Source organism: Telmatherina bonti (assembly GCF_933228915.1).
Source record: "Telmatherina bonti genome assembly, chromosome: 5".
NCBI lineage: Eukaryota > Metazoa > Chordata > Actinopteri > Atheriniformes > Telmatherinidae > Telmatherina > Telmatherina bonti.
The window spans coordinates 31,902,578-31,922,842 of NC_136623.1; the positions used below are offsets into that span (position 1 = coordinate 31,902,578).

At 39.8% G+C, this 20,265-nt stretch overlaps 2 protein-coding genes across 3 annotated transcripts; one reads left to right on the forward strand and one right to left on the reverse strand.

Annotated features, from left to right (window-relative positions):
* Window positions 1–635: 635 nt before the first annotated feature.
* sybu (syntabulin (syntaxin-interacting)) lies at window positions 636–7,172 on the forward strand (the record flags this gene model as incomplete). Its single annotated transcript, XM_079240887.1, has 7 exons — window positions 636–659; window positions 770–956; window positions 1,600–1,800; window positions 3,784–3,883; window positions 4,071–4,229; window positions 5,616–5,771; window positions 6,017–7,172. The coding sequence occupies 7 exons, from the start codon at window positions 636–638 to the stop codon at window positions 7,170–7,172; spliced, it is 1,983 nt and encodes a 660-aa protein (XP_079097013.1).
* Window positions 7,173–8,772: 1,600 nt separating this feature from the next.
* On the reverse strand, window positions 8,773–19,530 carry ebag9 (estrogen receptor binding site associated antigen 9). Of its 2 annotated transcripts, none has more exons than XM_079241006.1 (7): window positions 19,275–19,530; window positions 18,818–18,907; window positions 14,296–14,377; window positions 13,973–14,137; window positions 12,084–12,194; window positions 11,822–11,913; window positions 8,773–10,361 (listed from the first exon to the last, which is right to left on the reverse strand). In XM_079241006.1, exons 2-7 carry the CDS (start codon window positions 18,898–18,900, stop codon window positions 10,244–10,246), a joined length of 651 nt encoding a protein of 216 aa, XP_079097132.1. In that variant the 5' UTR covers window positions 18,901–18,907; window positions 19,275–19,530; the 3' UTR covers window positions 8,773–10,243. The 2 variants fall into 2 exon arrangements, with proteins under 2 accessions (XP_079097132.1, XP_079097131.1); XM_079241005.1 differs by having other exon boundaries at window positions 18,818–18,912.
* Window positions 19,531–20,265: the final 735 nt, after the last annotated feature.

Here is a 20,265-nt window from a genome sequence, read left to right on the forward strand (position 1 = left end):
TGTGAATAATTTCATCCTGATTTCTTTCTTTGAGGTTTACTGAAAATAAATGTGTGTCCTGCAGTTTCATAGTAGAGTTTACATAACAGGCATTCTCAGCTGGTCTTGCCTTCACTGTTCATTCGCGAATATCTGCTAACTAACATCATAAAGGAATATTTCAAACAGATAATGGAAAACATCAGCATGCAAAAAATTATCCATTTGAGCATAATAAAATTGATTTTAATCTTCAAATAATCTGGAATATTTCCCATTGCCAGCGTGGCACACGCTCTGAAGAGATTTTCAGTGTTAAGTCCCCTTTGAGACTTTGACTCAACTTCATTCTGAAGCAGCCAACAAAGGCTGGCATGAGGTTGTTTATTTTTAGCGTTTAGATTTGTTTCATAAGGTCATAAATTCAGTGTGTGTTGGTCACGGCTGGCTCCAGGCTTGTGCCATCTGTACCAGGCAGGTTGTGCATTGTGTGTGTATGTAGGGGGATATTTAGTGGCTCAATAGAGTTCAAACAGAGGGCTCTTGTTTGCTGAGGGTTTGAGTGTGATGTAAAATGGGACCATGCAAACAATCCAAAGACAAGCTGATTTTTTGGCTTCTTTTCCATTGATTAGGGGAGAACACTGTGAAGCACAATGGGACCATTTCAGGAATATGAGGTGAGTCTGATCATCAGCTGTGACATTTTAATCATCATTTTTCCACTTATATGAAGAAAATGATCATGATGTGGTTCATCAATGTCTTGCTGCAACAAATGTTTGAACAGGAAAAGAAATCACCAGAGAAAGGAAGCCCCCGAAGCCGCATCCCACGCTTGGTCCTTCACCCCTTTCCACCAAAGGACAAAGGGTCACCCCTTTCTGATTCCCCCTTCTCGGAGGAGGAGGGTAAGGAGTGCGACATCAGCTCTGACCACTCCAAGAGGACCATCAGCACCAACAGCTTTTGTTCTGGTAAGATGCTGTACTCCAGTCAAAGAACAGCTGAGAATACACATCTTTGGCTTTTTTTTTTTTTTTTAAAGATCATGTTAATATGAGGTCTTAATCCTACAGTGTAAAGTTCATTTCATGAGCTGACATTATATGAAAAGACAATAGCATTTCATTGAGTGCCCTATACAGGATTAAATCACAGTGCATACATCTTACTAAGTTATTTTAATATAAATGGTTTGTCAGTTTATACTGACAAACCGTTTATACTTTATATTACTGCTATATTTTATCACAACCTTTGAAAGAAGTATCCCCCCCCCCCCCCCCCCATGGGACCTATGGTTGCAGGCTTTCAGATTTCAGGTTGCATTCCAGTGCTCATGTTGGATGATAAATTTTTCAGCAGGGGTTATGCAAGCTCAAACAGAAAATGCATCTTTGTGTTTTTATGTTCATCCGAACTGGCCCCAGTTAACAAATAGAGCAAGCACAAAAGTGCCTGTGTGCTAGCAGAGGTGATGAACCATTGTGCAAGCTGTTTGTGCTATCTGCCAGAAAAACAAGCAGGGCTGAACCTTGAGCTCTCATTGACTGTTCGCTGCCTGCTCTGAGCTGCTTTCTTCGCGGCTATTACCTTCTATGTGCCTGTTTGCGATAGATGACACCGGCTGCCCCACTAGTCAGTCTGTGTCCCCCTCCAAAACCCCGTCAGGCTCAGAGCAGAGTGCCCACGGATCGCCGATACTCCCAGAGCGCAAAACCAAAGTGAAGAGGGTGAGGGTGATGACTGAGGGCACCAGTGAAGCACGGATCACACCGAGGCACAAGAGGGAGCTGAGGTCGGCCATGAAAGCCAGAGGTAAAGATGTGTACAATGAGTTGAAAGGTATACCTCATTAAACACCATTATAAGGCTGAAATTCCCCTTTGACCTTCAGTACTAAGCTCTAATTCAACACAACACAGCTTTTTAAAATACCATGCTAAAGTTCCCTTGAGACCAAAGTACTGTAACCTTTTATTTGTCACATGCAGCAGCCGATGGGCCATGAACAAACACTAGCAGGGTCAAAGCAACCTGCTTGAGATGAGATTGGAATGAAATGTCATCTGTGCACGTGTGCACTCAGATAAGATTTGTCAGGAAGAGTGCGGGCTGTTTACCCTCAAATGCAGTTTCCTCCCCTCATTATGAGTCAGAGTTAGAAGAACAGCTGATTGGCTGTGGAAATATTAGGGAGCTTAGCCAATTAGTCTGATTACTGAAGGTTACTACACTGACTGAGTGTGTGCAATGCGTGTCTTATTTGACTCAGCAAGTGGTGCAGAGGCAGAAAGTTTTCAGCTATTTTGTTAACCACAGTCTTCATAAGACACAATGGTGTTGTTTGATGGGAAAAGAAGTTTCTCAGGTAGGACTTTGAAATAATTTAAGTTCATTTTTTTAGTAAACTTTTCTGTTTTACCAGTCAAAATGTTCCTTGGCTTTATTATGAAACTTTTTTTTAACACTTGAGCAGGCTGCTTCTCATAAATTGTTTATTTATGGTTTTCTGGATGCTCTTCCCTTCAATTATAATTTGCAAAAACAGCAATTGAAATTGTGGGAAATGGTCCACCCTAAAAGCTTAATGGGTCCCATTTAATTAAATAAAACTTGAACAAATGAGCAGCTTTATCCTGCATTAAATCTCAGAATGTAACCAAAGGTAATTTTTTTTTTAGTGTAGATTAAAAAGTTCAAATTGTCTTTTTGGAGCTTTTAATTTTTTATTTGACTCAAAGCCACCAAATCTGAAGACAAAAATGGAAAAACTTCACGTTTCCAAAATGACAATAAAATGTGACATTTATCTATCAGTTTCTGTAATTATTAGTGAATTTATAATATAAAAAAGGATGTTTGCAAACACGTCTACAACAAACTCTTACACTAATTAAACTGATTAAACACAAGATTAATTGATATATTAAAGGATTTTAATATTTTTCCTTTTAAAAACTAGTGACACGATATGGATATGTTTACACTATTTTATTATAGGATTTTTAAGTCAAACTTCATGAACGGAGCATGTATTAAGTTTTTTTTGTTTTTGTTTTTTTTTTTGTGTGTGTGTGTGTGTGTGTGTGTGTGTGGCAAAGACCAATCTGACACTGGGGAGACTTTCATGAAAAATGCTAAGCTAGTGCTAGCTATTTATAACTGTTTTCAGACATCTGGGCTGATAATTTTTCGTGGACTAAGTTTTTATTATATAAAATATCTAAACACTTAAATATCAGCTCACACAACATTTATGGGAATCTCATAAATAAATTTTAATATAAGTTATATAAGTGATTAGGCTAAGGCTAGCTGTGGTTACCTCACAAACTAGCTTAACATAATTTAATTTTAGCTGAGCTGTCCGAAGGTTTACACACAATTGGCTGGACTAGGATGGGACTGCAAGCAGGTATTTAAATATAAAACAATCAACATGTCAGTGGTTTCAGTTTAATATATATATATATATATATATATTACTGTAACTAGGTTAGCAAGTTGGCTAAAATGAGCAAATTTCTTAATGTAGTCTAATGTAAATGTGAAATAGCGAATTCAACTGGAGGGGTTTTGAAGATATCCTAATGTAAAATAGCATTACGTTTTTTAGATAACTCTTGTAAATTTTATTTTTTAAAAAGTGAGCATCTCACTAAATTAAACTGGCTTTACTCAAATTACTTATCTCAAGGCATTTTTACAGAACATGGACATAGACATTGCGTATAGGAACCATTTAAAATACTATAAAAGCTGCCAGCAGCATGATTCTGACACATTCTTTCCCTGCAGGTAGTGAGGCAGACTTCAGCTCCTCCAGCAGCACAGGCAGCTTGAAGACCAGGGAAAGCCTGATTTCCAGTTCAGTTGGGAAGAAGGCTCCATCACGCAGGTATTTTTTATTTTTAAGTTAATATATTATTTATAATCCTTAATGGACCACCAACAGACCAAAGAAGTCTGGCTACAAAGACAGATCTTCATTGAAGTGATCCTTGTTGTAAAGAAAGCTGGAGTATAAGTCACACCCTGTATTTGTGTTAACACCTTATTGTTTTCCCATTCAAATCTTTTTAAAGTCGTGGCACCTTCATCCGTCCGCTCCCAGTGTTTAAACCACCTGGACACCTAGCAGCCAACCGCGATGCAGAACTCTACGCTCCCTACAAGACTCCTCCACGACCTGCATCCTCAACCACCACCAACAGCAGCAGCTGCAACTCCAGCCCCACCTCTAGGTACATTAACATTAGCTTCCCATCGTGCATCTTTTATCTCCAGGAAAATGAATTGTAAATGGGAAGTTGAATATGCTGATTAGACGATGCCCTATATTTCTTTCCCTTTTGATCTGTCCTTAGTCATTTAACTGATTCTTATCCAAAGCAACTTACATGTTATAAGGATATTTGGAGAAAGCTGCTGCAGTATGGGTTTATCATCAGCTATACCGCAACTTGCAAAGTGCAAGAATCAAAAGGCAACCCTCTGAATAAAGTAAAATCTAGAGCTCACTGAGTTACAGCTGCCCTTTGACTTATCAGTTTTCATTTACTTTGAAGGGGGACACATGGATTTGGAGACAGATTTGGACAGTGAGCCAGACAATAGGCAGCATAACCTTTGCTGAGTGGGTGGGTGGGTGGATTAAGTCCAGACTGTTATCATTTCCTCTCTTGCAGCTGGCTGGGATTACATCGGTCATGGTTTGGCTGTAGTTGGGATTAAAGAGGATTTTCAGAATGTTACCCAGTCACCGAATTGCCGGAAGCCATAGACTGCATATAAAAGAATAGAAATGAGGCGCACCTTGGTTTAAAAGGAGAGGAGGCTCATCATGAATTGTTCAGACTAGCAGAATCTGGTGCTTTTTAAATGGGCTTCAGAGTGCACATTCATTTTAAAGGTATGACCTAAAGATTTTCTGTCAGATGTCTTCAATGTTTTGCGGAGGATCACAACCTGCCAGATTTAGCTCCTCTTCCAGCCTCCATAATTCATACAAATCCTGAGCTGTTGTCACTTTAAGGCTTCCCATTTGTCAGCTTTTCTCTGCCTGGCTAAGTGTCATGTGACATCTTTTCCTCTCCCCATGCAAGCTTCTCCTGGGCGGTTTCTATTTTTGGCAGGGATGCAGAGCATTCGCATCAAAACCTCAAGTATCTCAGGTTGCTAGGATATTGTGGATGGCAGATGTGTATGCTGCTTTGCATACTGTCCAAATCATTAACTCTTCTGTTGTAGTGAAGAATCCTTTGATCAGTTTTCTTTGAGCATGTTAAAGCACTGATCATAGGGCATCTAAAGGATACACGAATGTTGATGCAGTTATCTGATAATGTCTTTACTTGATAACTGTTAGTTTGATTAAACAACCATTTTCTGTTTAAGCTACTATCCTGACTACCAGTAATCCTGTGTCAGACAGTAATGCCAGGCTTCAAGGAGCATCTGCCTTGACTGCACTCCGACCCAGACTAATTACCTTCATTTGGCTTTTTAAGCATCAAATGCTTTTTCTGCTGCTATTTCAAAATGCCTCATGCAGCAGTCATCAATCAGTTGAAGAGAAGTAAACCATTTTTTTTTCTTCTTCCCGCCATCGTCAATGTTTATCTGCTCAGAAGAGTGACTTTGGGCCACTACCACTCCTGTAAAGACAACCATGGAATCAGGCCCCCGAACCCTGAGCAGTACCTCACCCCTCTGCAGCAGAAGGAAGTGGCCATCAGACACCTGAAGACCAAACTGTTGGAGTCGGAGAACAGAGTTCGTGACAGGTTAGCAGCACAGTAGCTCCAGTGGTGCTAATGGGGGATGGCGGCCTAGAGGAAATCTGCTCAAGCGTGAACATGTCGGCGAGTGTAAACCAACGGGGAAATGTCTGTTGCATAACACACAAACTTAATATCAGATGCGTCTCTTTGAAGAGACTTTAGAAGCACAACAAACTTTTTGATGTACTTTTAGATTCGTGCAAAACTTTTCCAAGTAATGCTGAATATTTTTCCTTCTGGTTTCTTAGAGAGTTGGAGATTGAGGAGCTTAAAACCCAGCTCGGCAGGATGAGGGAAGACTGGATTGAAGAGGAATGCCACAGAGTGGAGGCTCAGCTGTCCCTGAAGGAAGCCCGCAAAGAGATCAAACAACTCCGTCAGGTGGTGGAAACCATGAAGAGCAGCCTGATGGAGAAGGACAAGGGAATACAGAAGTATTTCATTGATATCAACATCCAAAACAGGAAGTTGGAATCATTGCTCCAGAGCATGGAGCTCGCCCAGAGTGGCGCCATCCTCCAAGATGAAAGCTCAATGGACTTCATGTGCGACAGCCCCGATCACGTTGGGAAGAAAATGGTAGGAGAGGACGAGGGTGGGATGGATTTGGAAGAACAAGGAGCAGAGGCGATGGCGGACAGTGGGCTGCTGGCAAACGACGAGATGGCAAACAGAGCGGACATTTTTGAGCAGGTTTTTATGTCCACTGCTGCAGATTTCAGCCAGGACTCCATTAAGCCCGGGACGACGGGAGAGTCTGTGTCAGGAATATCAGCCCTGTCAGAAGATGGACAGTTTTCTGATAAATCTACTGCAGCTCTGCCATCCATTCCAAATGCACTTTCAGCCACAGTCACCGACTCTTCAAGCACTCCTCTCAAGCCAGACGCGGAGGATAAAGGAACCCAGACGGACCTAACACCCATCTCTCCAGACCTGGAGGCTCTCCTCCTCCAGTTGCTTAAATTTCATGGGGCGTCGCTGGAGGATACAGCCCACTCGGTCCCCGGTGGTCTCCTCAGACTCCCAAACCCACCTTCCTCCACAGCCCTCCAGTCCAGTTTGGCTCCAACAAGCCCCGACGCCTCATCCGATTCTGGAGCGTTTTGTTCAGAGCCGACGGAGAGCCAACGCTTCATGGAGGAGCTGGACTTTGGAGTCCTTAAAGAGAAACCTTGTCTGTCTTCTGGAGCGGATGTGGTGGGGAAGAGTTACTGGAGCAGCAGCTTTCTGGTCGACCTGGTAGCGGTAGCGGCCCCAGTATTGCCCACTGTGGCCTGGTTGTACTCCAGACATGGTGTTGACGGAAGCGCTCCTGTGTACAACATTGCAGCGCTGATCAGGGGTTGCTGCATCATGGGTTTGCACTCCCTTCGTCATGTCACTCACAGGCCGGATGTGTGACTTAATTTCCGGCCCCGCATGCAAACGCGATGATCAGTTTGAGCTAGAAGCACTTGAGCATCTTTTCAAGAGTATTTCTAACATCGGCTTTTGTTCACTTGATTAGATAAATGCAGTTTGAGTCCAGCACTGTTATTTTGCACTGTACAGTTGCCATGGGAATGAAAGTGAGCGGTAACATGAAAGGGATTATTTATAACAGGGTGTATTTATATATTTGTAATTTCCATTTATAAGCAGATCATCTGGGTAGATGGTTATGTGTTACTGTCCTATGATGTCTCCTGTTGTCGTCTTTTAAGAGTTCTTTGTCACGACTGCAACATATGTTGTTGTTAGGTGAAGGACCTACTGTTTTAAGCTCCGAAATCTGTTTGTGTTCAAAAGAAACCTTCAGCCAAAGCTTTGTGTGTTCACTGTTCTGTGAATCGTTTCCCCACCTTCCCACGGAGTAGAGCTTTACTTTGTACAGCCTGCGTATTCTTCATAGAGATAAGTTGTTGCTTCGAAGAAGCCGTCACTTGTTACGTGCCTGAGCTATGTGCAATACTGGTTTACATGAAATGTTGTATCTTTAATAAAGCATGATAATTCTGGGCATGTTTTGGACTTGTGAACATTTTGTCTGCCTTTTTTTTTTTTTTTCTGAAGTTTTTAAAATTTAGTAAATTTCTGCAAGTGGTACGTAAATAACTAGATGGTGGGGGAGGAAATGCCGAGTTTTAATCCAAGTTCACCAAATGTCTCTTGCATAAAAGCCTCCTCAGCTTGTCTTTTCAGACATCCCCTGGGTTGTGGAGCTGAGCGTGTAGCGTGCATTAGATCCACTTTAGTGTGATCTCTCAGAAGCTATAAAATGCTGTCTGTACTCCTACCTCAGCGAATCTGGGTCACGCCAGCATGCAGCAAGTCGATCCACAAAAGCTACCGATGCTACCTCCAGCAATATTTATCCACAACTGATGACAAAAGCAAAGTATAACTGTGCCGACCATCTTCCTTTGTGCTATGACTTCATTGCTGCTGTTGTATAACTATGACCCACCACAGCATTAAAGAAATGAGTCATGAAATGCTGTAATCCCTTCCCTGTGGATGCCAGATTAAATGAGTGGGCAGCAGTGGTGGTAAGCCTGAGAACACACCAGTTCTGCAACATCTGTGGATGTGAGTCTGCATCCACATGGATTATTCCCTCTCTAAGGACTGATGACGGCAATTTTTTTTTTTTTTTTTTTTTTTAAAAGTGGGTCAGTCTGAGGTTTATGGCGAGCAGGCAGATGGGAGCGACGACGTTGGCATCGGCATGTCAGCGATGTGACGGAGCAGGTTACAGGTCAGCCTGGTGTAAAACCTCTGCGCTCTGGTCATCAGATATGTTTGGAGGGGGGTTTGAACACTGCTAATGCTAAAAATGTTCACTATTAATCCAACTTTCATTGTTAGCTTCTGCATGTTCATGTTTGTCAGTTTTGTCAAAAGGTCAGGTTCATCCAGCAGCTGCCATTTTTACGCAAACTGACAATAACGGTTTAAAGTCATCCAACTCAGAGATATGAATCCTTGATTTTATTAAAAACCTGTTCCGAGACTGAACCACAAACACACAATGTCCCAAATCCAAACTTATTTGTCCATTTAAGTCCTTGTTTATGCTCAACTTACTAACATTTTAACCAAGTCATACAAGAAAAAAGGCCAGAGAGAAATAAAAGGGGGAAAGCAAAGATTCTTTACAGAAAAATAGCATTAAATGTGCAAAACGACAAAAAAAAAAAATGCAGTTTTTCTTCAATGTAGCATAGGGAAGAGTTTCCAAAAGTACACAAATATTTTACTGAGATCCCTCAAGAACACTGGCTTCTGATTGGTTCTTAAAACTGACCATGCATTAATTATCATGGGTTTAAACAATCAGTGGATCATCTGATAAACAATCCAGATATCTCGTTACCCGCGAAGCTTTTTAACAGCAGCACTGAGTAAAGATTTGCCTTCTTCGCCTCGCTTCCCACCACAGTAATACCATCATGTCTTAAAGTTTCTTCATCCTGCAATGTTTCCATGACAACAATGGCACTGTAAGTTTCCACACCCTGATAAGGAAGTTCATTACACAAACACACGACAGACTCCATCAAATTAATATCTTCATCTTCAGTTTGAGGAAGCAAATAATTATGCTTTGCCTTTTAATGGAGTCGGAGGTTCTGCTCTGCTGGAGATTCATGATTTAATATAAAAACTGCATCTGTGATCCGTGTTTTTCAAACATTAAATAAATGAGATTAGCTCCCTTCAGAAAACAAAACACATGCATTGATCCCTGGATAGTTTTCATCAATATCAAAATAGGACACAGGTGGATAATGAATGGCAGACCAGTAGCCATGAGGTTACCATAGGAACCTGCAGCTATCAATAGTTGGGCTACATTTCAGTCTGCCATTAACCAATTTACAGTCTTCCATTTTAATGTAGATTTCTAGTGTAGTGAGGCCACACAGCGCAGAGACGCCATCAAGCAACATTCGTTAAAACAAACAAAAAAAAAAGTTTTAGACTCTGAAAGACAAATATAAAAACATGATAATCAGCAAAAGAAGGGACCACACTGGTTTTACAGTGATGCATAAAATAAATTACACTCCTTTGTCATGTGAGGCCGTAAAAACAGAAAAGGAACCGCATCCTTATTCGAGTTTTAAAGACAGACAGGTACCTGTTTATTTACAAATATCCAGGAGAAAGATATGATCTGATAATACCTATCAAATTCAACAGAATCTTATGAAGTTCTTTAACCTTTACTCTACGATGAACTACATCTTATTAATTCTTCCTTAAAGACCTCGCCACAGGAGTACACCGTGTGCTCTCGAGACGGATGCATTTTACAGTGCTGCAGATGGAAAACGGGGCAGAATGGTTCGTGTGGAACAAGAGGAGAACAGTTTGCAAACAGATAAATAGTGTATGATCATAATCCCGGATGGTTTGATGATTTTAAAGACAGTAACGACAGATCTAGTGTCTTTGCCTTTGGCTCGAAACAGAGCAGTTCAGAAATGTTACGAGAGCTTGACGGCAATCTTCTGCTCCTTCTTCATCATCCTCTGAGCCTCTTTCTCCATCTTTTTCCTTTGCTGCTCCATGAACCTCTTCTCCCTCTCAGCCATCTTCTGTTGCCTTTTAAAAAGAAATAAGGGAAAACAAACATGGTTGTAAGCCGTGTCACAGAGCAGACAGTGGAGGCCAGATCAGCTGGGATAAAACAGGCCTGTTGTACTGGCAGTGCATACTGCCACCTGCTGGAAAATAAACTCAATTACATTCTCTAGCCAAAAATGACCATAATATGTTGATAATCAGGTTTTTCTCTTCGATTAAAAATAATGTTCTCAATATAAAGACAAATAGGTGTCTCCTCTATAGATATATATGACAGTATTGACATTATCAACATATTTTTCCTATTTTCTGCAGGTCTTCCTGAGTAACAGCTGCGGTGCTAGTTCTGTCTTTCCTGTCCTCTCCAGTTCAACCAGTCGAGGCAGATGGCCTCTCCGAGTCGGGTTCTGCTGGAGGTTTTGCCTTCCTGTTAAAAAGGGAGGGAACTGTTGCCAAGTGCGGATCGGATCGATGTCAAGATTTGATGCAATCTGTTGGTTTCTTTCAGCTAGGCTATTTATTATGAACTGACTTGGATTGATGTGTCTGTAAAGTGCCCTGAGATGACATTGTTGTGAAGTGGTGCTATACAAATAAAGCTGAACGCAACTGAATAAATGCAACGTCACTACAGTGAACCAGTGCTATGCTGGCTCCTTAAATGTGAGTAAATACAAAGAGTGCATGCTTTCTATGTATTTTTTGTTAAGAACTTTTGGGAAAAAGTATTTTCATTGGGGATGATATGCTTTTGTCCCGATTCGATTCCCATTTTTTGGATTCAATTTACGTTACGGATTCTCACAATTCTTTGATATTGCTGATTTTTAGACTAAAAACAAAAAAAATTGTACAAAACCTTTTCTGATCATCATTTTTCTTAATGTCAATGAGGAAAAAAACAACACAGTAGCTAGACCATCATTCTGCTGCTATAAGGCCCAAGGGGACAATTAAAAAAAGTAAATGGATTAAATGGATTATGTGTATTTATTTGAAAAGAAAAAAAATGTTTTTAATAAAAAAAAAAAAAAAAAGTTAAATTGTGAAGCAAAAAAATCCCAACATTTGATTTTTTCAATTAGATTTCCCATCCCAAATTTTCACCATTACTGAGTTGTCTGGAGGCGTCTGCTAGTTATGAATTTAACCCTTTAACTTTATTTAATTTTTTTATGTTTTGTTGCCATCAAATTCACAATGAGCTGATATTTTTCCTGTAATTATTGTGTTCATTTCAACATCACAGCTAGAATCTCTGAGAGGCAGGCGTCAGAGTGGACAGGTCAGCACTCCATCACTAACATAAAAATACCCAACTACAGGAATTTAAACTACAAAACTTCCTCCTGAGAGTGACATCCATGTCAGGTTATTATCTGTTGGGATTTTTTCTCATGTGAAAATGATTGACATTTGTTCTGTCAGCTGCTTGTTCAGCTAATAAACTGAATACACAGATACATGTGAATGATTACCTGAGCACCTCCTCTGCCTCCCAGGCAGCATCAGATTCATCCTCCCATGCGTTTGTGTCCTCCTGCCAGTTTTCCATTTCTCCCAGTTCAGCCTGCATAGATTTATGGTTTGTGGTTATACCAGTGATAATGACACTGTTATTACAGCCAAAGGAGCCACAATGACTGGACTGTTTCAGCTTTACTAAAAGACAGAGTTTTACTAAAGTCCAGATTTTAAACTTTAAGTTTTACAGAAGGGGGTAAAATAAAAAAAACTCACTGAGGGTGGACTGAACGTCATCATATCCTGAGAGGCTGCCAGCCTGCTGGAGAATCCTGCAGAGCCGTCGGGCACCAGGTAGTTCATCGGCTCCCGCTTCTTAAGCATGATCTTTAAAATAGAAACAAGACAAAAAGAAAGAAACTCAGACCTAAACAGCAAAACTTTTAATATCAGAGTGAAGCAAAAAGGTGAGAACAGGAGAAGACGTGGCAATTCCTGGTCCAGAAAGTAAAAGTGCTGCCATGTTTTTGGATCTACCTGTACATTTAGAACAGGTGTTTTCACCAACAGGCTCGTTTACCTGGCAAATAAACTCTGCTCATTAAATTCAGCTCGTTTGGTGACTGGTGGGAACAGCTGCCGGAAAGGACTTCTACTTTCTGGACCAGGAATTGTCACCTCTGCCATCGAGTGTCTTATGGCTGCTGCTCCTCTTCATACTCGAGAAGATGAAGCAAGTTAGAACGAAGACTGGACACTCAAACATCTCTCCAAGCCTCTCAGATCACATAGTTGATGTTTTCATGTTTAGTATCTTAAACTTGTCTGAGATCTGGGATTTTTCTTGGACCTCCAGTGGTGTTAAATATTGGGATTAAGATTATTCTTGTCATCTTTGTATGGCATGATTATTATAGATCAGAGAGTCTTTGACCACCAACCTCATGCTGCAAAGTTAATAAATGGCCTCCAAAACAATCCTGCAGGTTTTGTCAACTGATCCAATTCATTCTAAAAACCATGCGGCGTAGTTAATGCCAACAGGAAATTGTGTAAAATTGTGATACAACCAGCAGTCAGCTGATGTTACAGCTGAACACACAGACTTTTTATTTACAAATGACAGACTGATGTTTGAGTCCAGCGTCTATGAACCATAAAAAAACTCCTGAAAGGAGAAAAATCAACTAAACTAGAAAATCATGCAGAGAGCACAGCGCTCCGCCAAGCAGCTCGTTTCCACCCACACTGTGATTTCTAGCTCACATTCCAGTCCTGCATTCATTTTCTAAGGATACACTATTACATTCCTACATTCATTGGTAATGAATCCACAGAGTCTTGGCTGTATCGAGGTGTTTGTTGCATGTTTATATCCTAATTTGTTTTATTGCAGTGATGAAAATATCTAATCATGTTTCATGTTCTGGATGGTAGTATCTTCCAGAGATCCAGATGTACCTTTGAGCTCTTTGACAACTGCTGGAAGCTTTTCTTGTATTTTATGACCATTTATTGCAGAGTTATGTGCATATGTACTGAAAATGGCCCTGTCTCGTCGTGATAAGGAATCCTTCAGGAAATTCCTGGATCCAGATGATGATCCAGAAGACAGATGGAATCTAAGTTAGACCAAGACATGTTCTCCGGAAAAAATCATGAAAATCCTTCCTGTAGTTTCTGCGTAACGTTGCTAACAAACAAACCAACAGACAGATAAGTAATGGTAAAAACAGGGTGGAAACTGGTGGAAACCAGTTGTTCTGGCTGTGTAAGATGACAATGTGGGACGAGGTCTTTGGGATAAACAGAGGACGGTCTGATTATCTTTCATTTCAACGAGTGTTCTGATTTTCTTTTCTTTTTTACGCCTCGACAGGCAGGAATAGCTGACGTTTCATGCAATCTGTCATATAAATAAAACATAAAATTTATGCTAAATTATTTCCAAAACATCTTTTTAATCAACACCTTTAACTAATGAGGGAATAACCAACCTTCAACTAAATTAAATACTTAGCAGAACTTCCTTAAGTCTATAGAAAAAAAATAAATAAATAAAAAATAAAAACGCTCTGCCTGTCATACAGAAGCATCTCTGGTGTTCAGAACATTCAGTGTTTCGTCACTTTGGCATTTTCTTATTGAAATACGAGAGGAAATACCTTCTGTGTTTTCCTGATGGTAGGAGCCATGTCTTTAAAGTAGTCGGGCTCTTCTTCCACATCATTGGGAGGAGGAGAAACATTTCCATTGCCACCTTCAATCTTAATGCTTGTAGGAGCTTCTTCATCCCAGGAGCTCCACTCTTCAATCTCTGGCTGTGCAGACTACAAAACAAGATCATATTTACAGTTTTTTATTTGTTTAAAGAAAAGGAACATGAAAATGAAAAGTCCACTGGTGAATCTGCAGCTTGCCTCCCGAGCGCAGAGCTGCGACCTCTGACCTTCTCAGTAAAGGTGCAGTTTACGGATACAGGACTGACCTGTTTTGGTAAAGATGATGAAAAATCCACCGTTGTTGGGAGCGTTATTTGGTCGCCACTGAGCTTCCGACCTCTTCCAGTCCTACAGAAAACAAGTTATTCAGCAAAGCCATTAAAACACAAACAGAAATTGCGTTTCATGGTTCGGTCAATCAGAGCTCTGCCAATTCCATTTTCTGTCCACTTTGTTGTTAGTATGATGAATATAGAAACACAGGACCTGCCTCTGCAAAGTGCATGTACCAACAGCAGGTGTGGAAAAAGTCTGAGCCAAACTGTTAACACCTCTTTTCCATTAGTATCAGCTTGTCTCAACTTAACTTGCCTCGACTCGTCTCAGCTTGGTCCTGTTTCTTTTCCATTACAATAAAGTACCAGGACTAAAATGGGTGGGGTTTGTGTGAAATCACTGTGATGTCAGCGTTGTGAACAACAAGCTCTATAACAACACAAGACCTAGAGGAAATCTGCTGTTTGGTCTGTGGCTCGCCAGTCGCTGACCATAAATCATATCCATTTGTTGGAACCACTTCCAGTCTCATCTGTTTGATCCACTCCGACTATTTTGGTCCTTCACCTGCAGATAGTCACTTCTAAGCTTTTTCAGCTTCTCTGGACGCTGCTGGAAACGCCGTTGCTACCCGTAGCCATTACATCAGAAAGCTCTTGATAGATTGTTTCATTTTGTGTCGCTCCATCTAGTTCCTTCTGTATCCTTTCCTCAGCAACCAAGCAAAGAAATGTTCCACCTCAGTGTTGGACCACAGAACAGACTTTTGTTGCGTCATTGCTCGTCACATAATGTAAACAACTTGCGAGCTGGAGTTGCTCTTCCAGTGGTGTCACTCCCTGACCTGATTGGCCGCTCCCCTGACCAATAGCGGCATGCAGTCTGGTGACAGCAAACACAACCCGACTCGGCTCGCTTAGAACCTGGGCTGGGGAGTTACAGAAAACATAACGGTAAACAGGAACAAAAGCTGAGTAGAAAACCCAACAAACCGAGTCGAGGCGAGTTAAGTCGAGACAAGCTGATGATAATGGAAAAGGGACAATATTTTGCTGAAAATGTCTAAAAACCCTTTAAGATTAAAAACCGCTGCAATGTTTTGTACATCGATTTATTTTTGTTTCCTTTTATTAGAAAAAAGTTCTTAGTTTTAATCTACAGGAATTAGCATTGAAATTGGAAATCTGGTTTGGGAATTATAGAGCTTTAACAAAACATTTTCCTTTATTATGTCTTTAATTATTAAATAAACAGGTTAAAGGTTAGGAGTTTATCTGAAGAGCTGTTTAAATGTAAGATGCTGTTGTGAACTCCAGCAGTTCATGAAGCTTGCAGTGCAAACAAAAATAATCAACCTTATTCTCAGTTTGTGCTTGACCATCAGCTCGAATCAGAGCTTACATCGTTCTCTACACAGTGACTTCCTTGTAGCCTGATGTACACAATCCCAGAAATGAACCACAAGCTGTATCAACCTATGTAAGACAGGAAAAAACTAGAATAGATCCAAAGTTTACTCAGATATAATAACTACGTAGAGGTTTTTAATATTCTTGCTTACATCAGGGTAACCTGCACTAGAAAGACGGGATGAGACATGAAACAGCTCATGATCTGATCAATTATTTTCTTAAAAGAAATTAAGAAATAGCCCTGAGGTATTCCTGACTGCTTCATGTGCTGCCAAGCAAACAGGAGATTTTTGCAGTCATTTAACTAAACTTCTGTAAACATAAATGAAAACAGAAAGATTAGGAAATTTTTCAATGCACATTTGAAAAGAGCTTTTTTGTTAATTGGCATGAGTGTGTTTATTCTTCAGGACTACTGTAATTTCTGTAAGTATTCTTCAGGAGTAGTTCTCCTGGGCTCTCATTTATCAACCGTTTGAGAAACTATTCATACTTCAATCACATTAAAAGTACCAGAAACAGAAAAAATATTCGATCAAACATGCACAGGCCAGTCAGTCTTACACTTACACACTGGTAAGCACGTTGATAAAGTCAACAAGTTACAAACACTGTGTGTTCTTGGTTATTTGCATTCAGAAATGCCTTCAACTGACCACGCATAGTAACAACATGGAAACGGTTTGTGTTCCCCCCAGACTGAAGGAGAGAAAAACATGCAGCTGAGTTTAAAGCCAACCAAACATTGCTGTTTTGTTCACTCATCTGACTTACCCAAGGTAAGTTAACATTCAGTTATGTGGCGGGTTTCATGTGGACCAACACAATGTGTTTTATCCATAGATTTTAAACACACAAAACAACAAGAGGGGGCTTAAGATTTTACTTAACAATTAGAGCTCTGACGATATGCTTTGTTCCGATTCGATTCCAATTTTTGGGTGCCGATTCAATTTAAATTGTGATTCTCATGATTATTTGATATTGCTGACTTTTGTCGACTAAAAACAAACAAAAAATATGAAAAAAACTTTTTTTGCACGTCATTTTTCTTCATTTCATTTAGGAAAAAAACAACACAGTAGCCAGACCATCATTCTGCTGCTATAATGCCCAAGAAGACAAGTAAAAAAAGATCAATAAAAATGGCAAGAATTTTTACAATGGATTATTTGTATCTATTTAAAAAAAAAAAAAGAAAAAAAAAAGATTTTTTATTAAAAAAAATTTTTATTTTAAAATTGTGAAATAAAAAATCCCAATATTTGATTTTATTTTTTTTTTAAATTTCCCACCGCTATTAATCATCTCAAACAATATACTGTGCTTAAAAAAGTAAATCAACAAAGGATAACAAATAAACGCTGCAGAGAAAAATTAGAACTCTGTTAGAAGAAAAAAGTTCAATTATTCAATATCAAACTGAGAATAGAAACGCTGCTGCACAGAGATAAGACATATCTGCATCGGGATGACGACACAATACGAATAAACCTCCACCTTAGAAGTTACATTTTTATTCTGGCAAGTACTTCGGTTCATCCTGGTTATTGTTCCAGTGTGCCAACATTGGTGTGGGCCCCTGAGGAAGACCCTTAACCCCCAGGCGCTAAAACATGGCAGCATCTGTCTGAATGTTTCTCTACAGCATTACCCAGATCAGAGGTTTCAAATCATCATATGTTTTATGTCCTGAGCAGCACCTGTGAGTTCTTTCCAGACCACATCCAACACAATTGTTTAGTCCAGCTCAGTGATGGTTAAAAACGTCCCACACGTACTGTGCTTCATGTCACCGACCAAACACACATTAGGGGATTCAGTGAAAGCCACTCTGTGCTCTCACCGAGGGGTTCAGTTCTCTAAAAACGTGGTCACAGAGGCCGGCAGAATTTGAAAAACCTTTTGATAAACACCACATCACCAACAATAAGTTCTCACCTCTAATCACAGGAGGTTGTCTTGCTGATCTTTTTCTAAGTTTAGAAACAAATTAAGATACAATTCTGTTTATACATAAACATAATAACTAACTGAGCCATTATCTTCACAGTATAAATATAGGTTGATGCAGAGGTTGTCATGACACTGCAGATGTTTGCAGATTCCCTCCTCTACCACTAGATTCTAAGGTTTTACCACAAATATTACAATGTACAAGCTGGTAAATTGCACACTTTGCACTGAAATGCTTCACATACTAAATACACACAAATCTGCAAATAAGCAGGGTTGATAAACGAAGACTCTGGTTAAAGCTCTTCTTTGGATGTTGGTGCTATTTTCTGTTATGATGATCCCACGCTGCTTCAGTATCATCTTGGCTCTGGGAGAATTCATGACTATAAGACTTGTTGCTGCTCAAAGGGCACAGTGCTGTCTTTCATCTCTGTTTCTAACGGCTTCTTGATGGCCAACCTGATGATGCTTCAGTGATTAATAAATATATAAACCGAAGGTCCAGATGAAGCTCTCCGATCCTATGTCGGGTCTTTTGTTATTTCTTTTGTTTCCTTTTTAATTTGTAGATGCATTACTTCCACATATGTTGTTTTCTTAGGCCAGTTATGTTTTCTTTAGTCTTCCATTTGTCTAGTTTTCTTGAGTTTTCAAGGACAATATGCTGAAAACCATGGCCATGTTTTTTGTTTTGTTTTTTTAAATCCATGTGCTCTGCAAAAAACTGGTGCAAACATGCTTATGTCCGTCAGACTTATCTTTGGAAAGTTTTGTCCATGCAATCAAGAAAATGAGGGAGGAAAATGTGTTTCATTGCAATGAATTGCTGCTAAGATCACGTCATTGTTTAAGTTCTACGTTATGTAAAAGCCTGGATGATTAGGTGCATTTTATATTATTTTATACTGGCTCAGAGATACCGGTTTGTTCACTGATGAAAAACAAACCAAAGTTGGTCTGGTACATGGATTGGCCTGAAGTCAATGTAAAAAGCCCTCTGGAACGCCTGGGAAGATTTTGTACAAGATAATTTTAAAATGACAAGAAAGTCTGTCTCCTTGGGTGCAAGATACGAAGAAATTGAGCCTTTTGGACAAAACTGTGCTAATATGAACCTTTAGATCTGTTTTTGTGTGCTTACCTGCATATCAGCCTCTTAAAGAAAGAGAGTAAGCTGGCTAAGCATGTGCAGATCTTGAACAGACGGAACTGAGTGATGGCCATGATGAAACTGAGCTAGAATAAAAGAAAATTTAAATGAATACCTTCATTTGCATGGATAATCAACAAATCTTTGACCATATTTTGTAGTTTTAAATGCTCATTACTGTGAATTAGAACTGGCAAAAAGCAAGCTTTTATTTATATTTTACAAATGCAAAATATGCCTGTGCATATCAACATAATGTATTGACAAGCGATCATAATCAATGAAACATCTGCGTTTAAATAATCTTCCTCATGTTGTTCATCTTAACATCAAGCTAGGATTCACCCTGGATTGCGCAGAAATAAGTATTTTAATCGAAGATAATGTAGTCAAGTTCAGCTTTCATTGTAGGTTTTTCATATCTTAGCTCTACAAAACAAATACTCACCTAGAAAGATGTATAAGTACTTTTATTTTCGAGTCAGAATAGACAAGTTCATTTATTTGCTAATCGTTGGTTGCTAGTTTAGGCCACTGGAAAACATATTTCTGAGCCCCTTAAAATTCTTTCTGAAAAGACACATTAATGCCAACAAACAATATCGCTATTGTGAAAAAATCCTGCATGTGACGGCTTTCAACACCAATGCGTTTTCATGTCAAAACTCTTATAATCGTGTCGTCGCTCATCGAAGTCCCGTTGCTGCCATCTTTGAAGTGGGAGGAGCCTGAACAGGGAAGTAGCGACCAACGTGACACTGCTGCGTTCATAGACATCTTATATACATAGACGCCGCATTGTTTCACGCTGCTGACGTCCCATCGCGCCGCCATCTTGGATGGGTCTCCCATGCTCCTCCAATGCATTTTTTCGAAGTCGTAGGCCCAACCACAACAATAATTCAACGGATTTTTACCTGATTTTTCCTCACAGTTTGGTCTGTTACAAAGGGCAGAGATATTGTTATGATACAGGTCACTGTAAAACATTAAAAAAAAAAAAACTTGCTTTATGTTAACATATTTTGATAAGTCCTATAGTTCGGGATCGTTAGCATCCATTAGTTATGTTGCTACAGGTTTAGACCGCCGAGGGACACTTGCTGATACACTGAGCTTCTCTCTCTCTTAAACACCTCATTGGAGTAAAATGCATCATTTGCATTTAGTAGATTATTCAGTGTGTTAACATTATTCATCAACCAATTATGTAGAAAAGTGTTTTGTTTGTGTGTAATATATACGCGTTGATCCACAGAAAACAGTTATGTGGGGAAACTACGTTGACTGCAGCAAAACCTACGTCCATCTCTTTATGTACAGTCTATGAGCAAAACTCGAAAGCGGAGACCCATCCAATATGGCAGTGAAGCTGGTTCACTCCAGCACTCAATGAGGCGTCTACGTATATATAATGTCTATGGCTGCGTTCAGGTGCT

Bases quoted from the DNA above. Each gene is read 5' to 3' on its own strand.
- ebag9 (XM_079241006.1), bottom strand. From the start codon at position 18,900: ATGGCCATCACTCAGTTCCGTCTGTTCAAGATCTGCACATGCTTAGCC. The intron at 14,138-14,295 runs GTCAGTCCTGTA...CTTGTTTTGTAG, and splicing joins CATCATCTTTACCAAAACAG to TCTGCACAGCCAGAGATTGA. The intron at 11,914-12,083 runs GTGAGTTTTTTT...AAATCTATGCAG, and splicing joins TGACGTTCAGTCCACCCTCA to GCTGAACTGGGAGAAATGGA.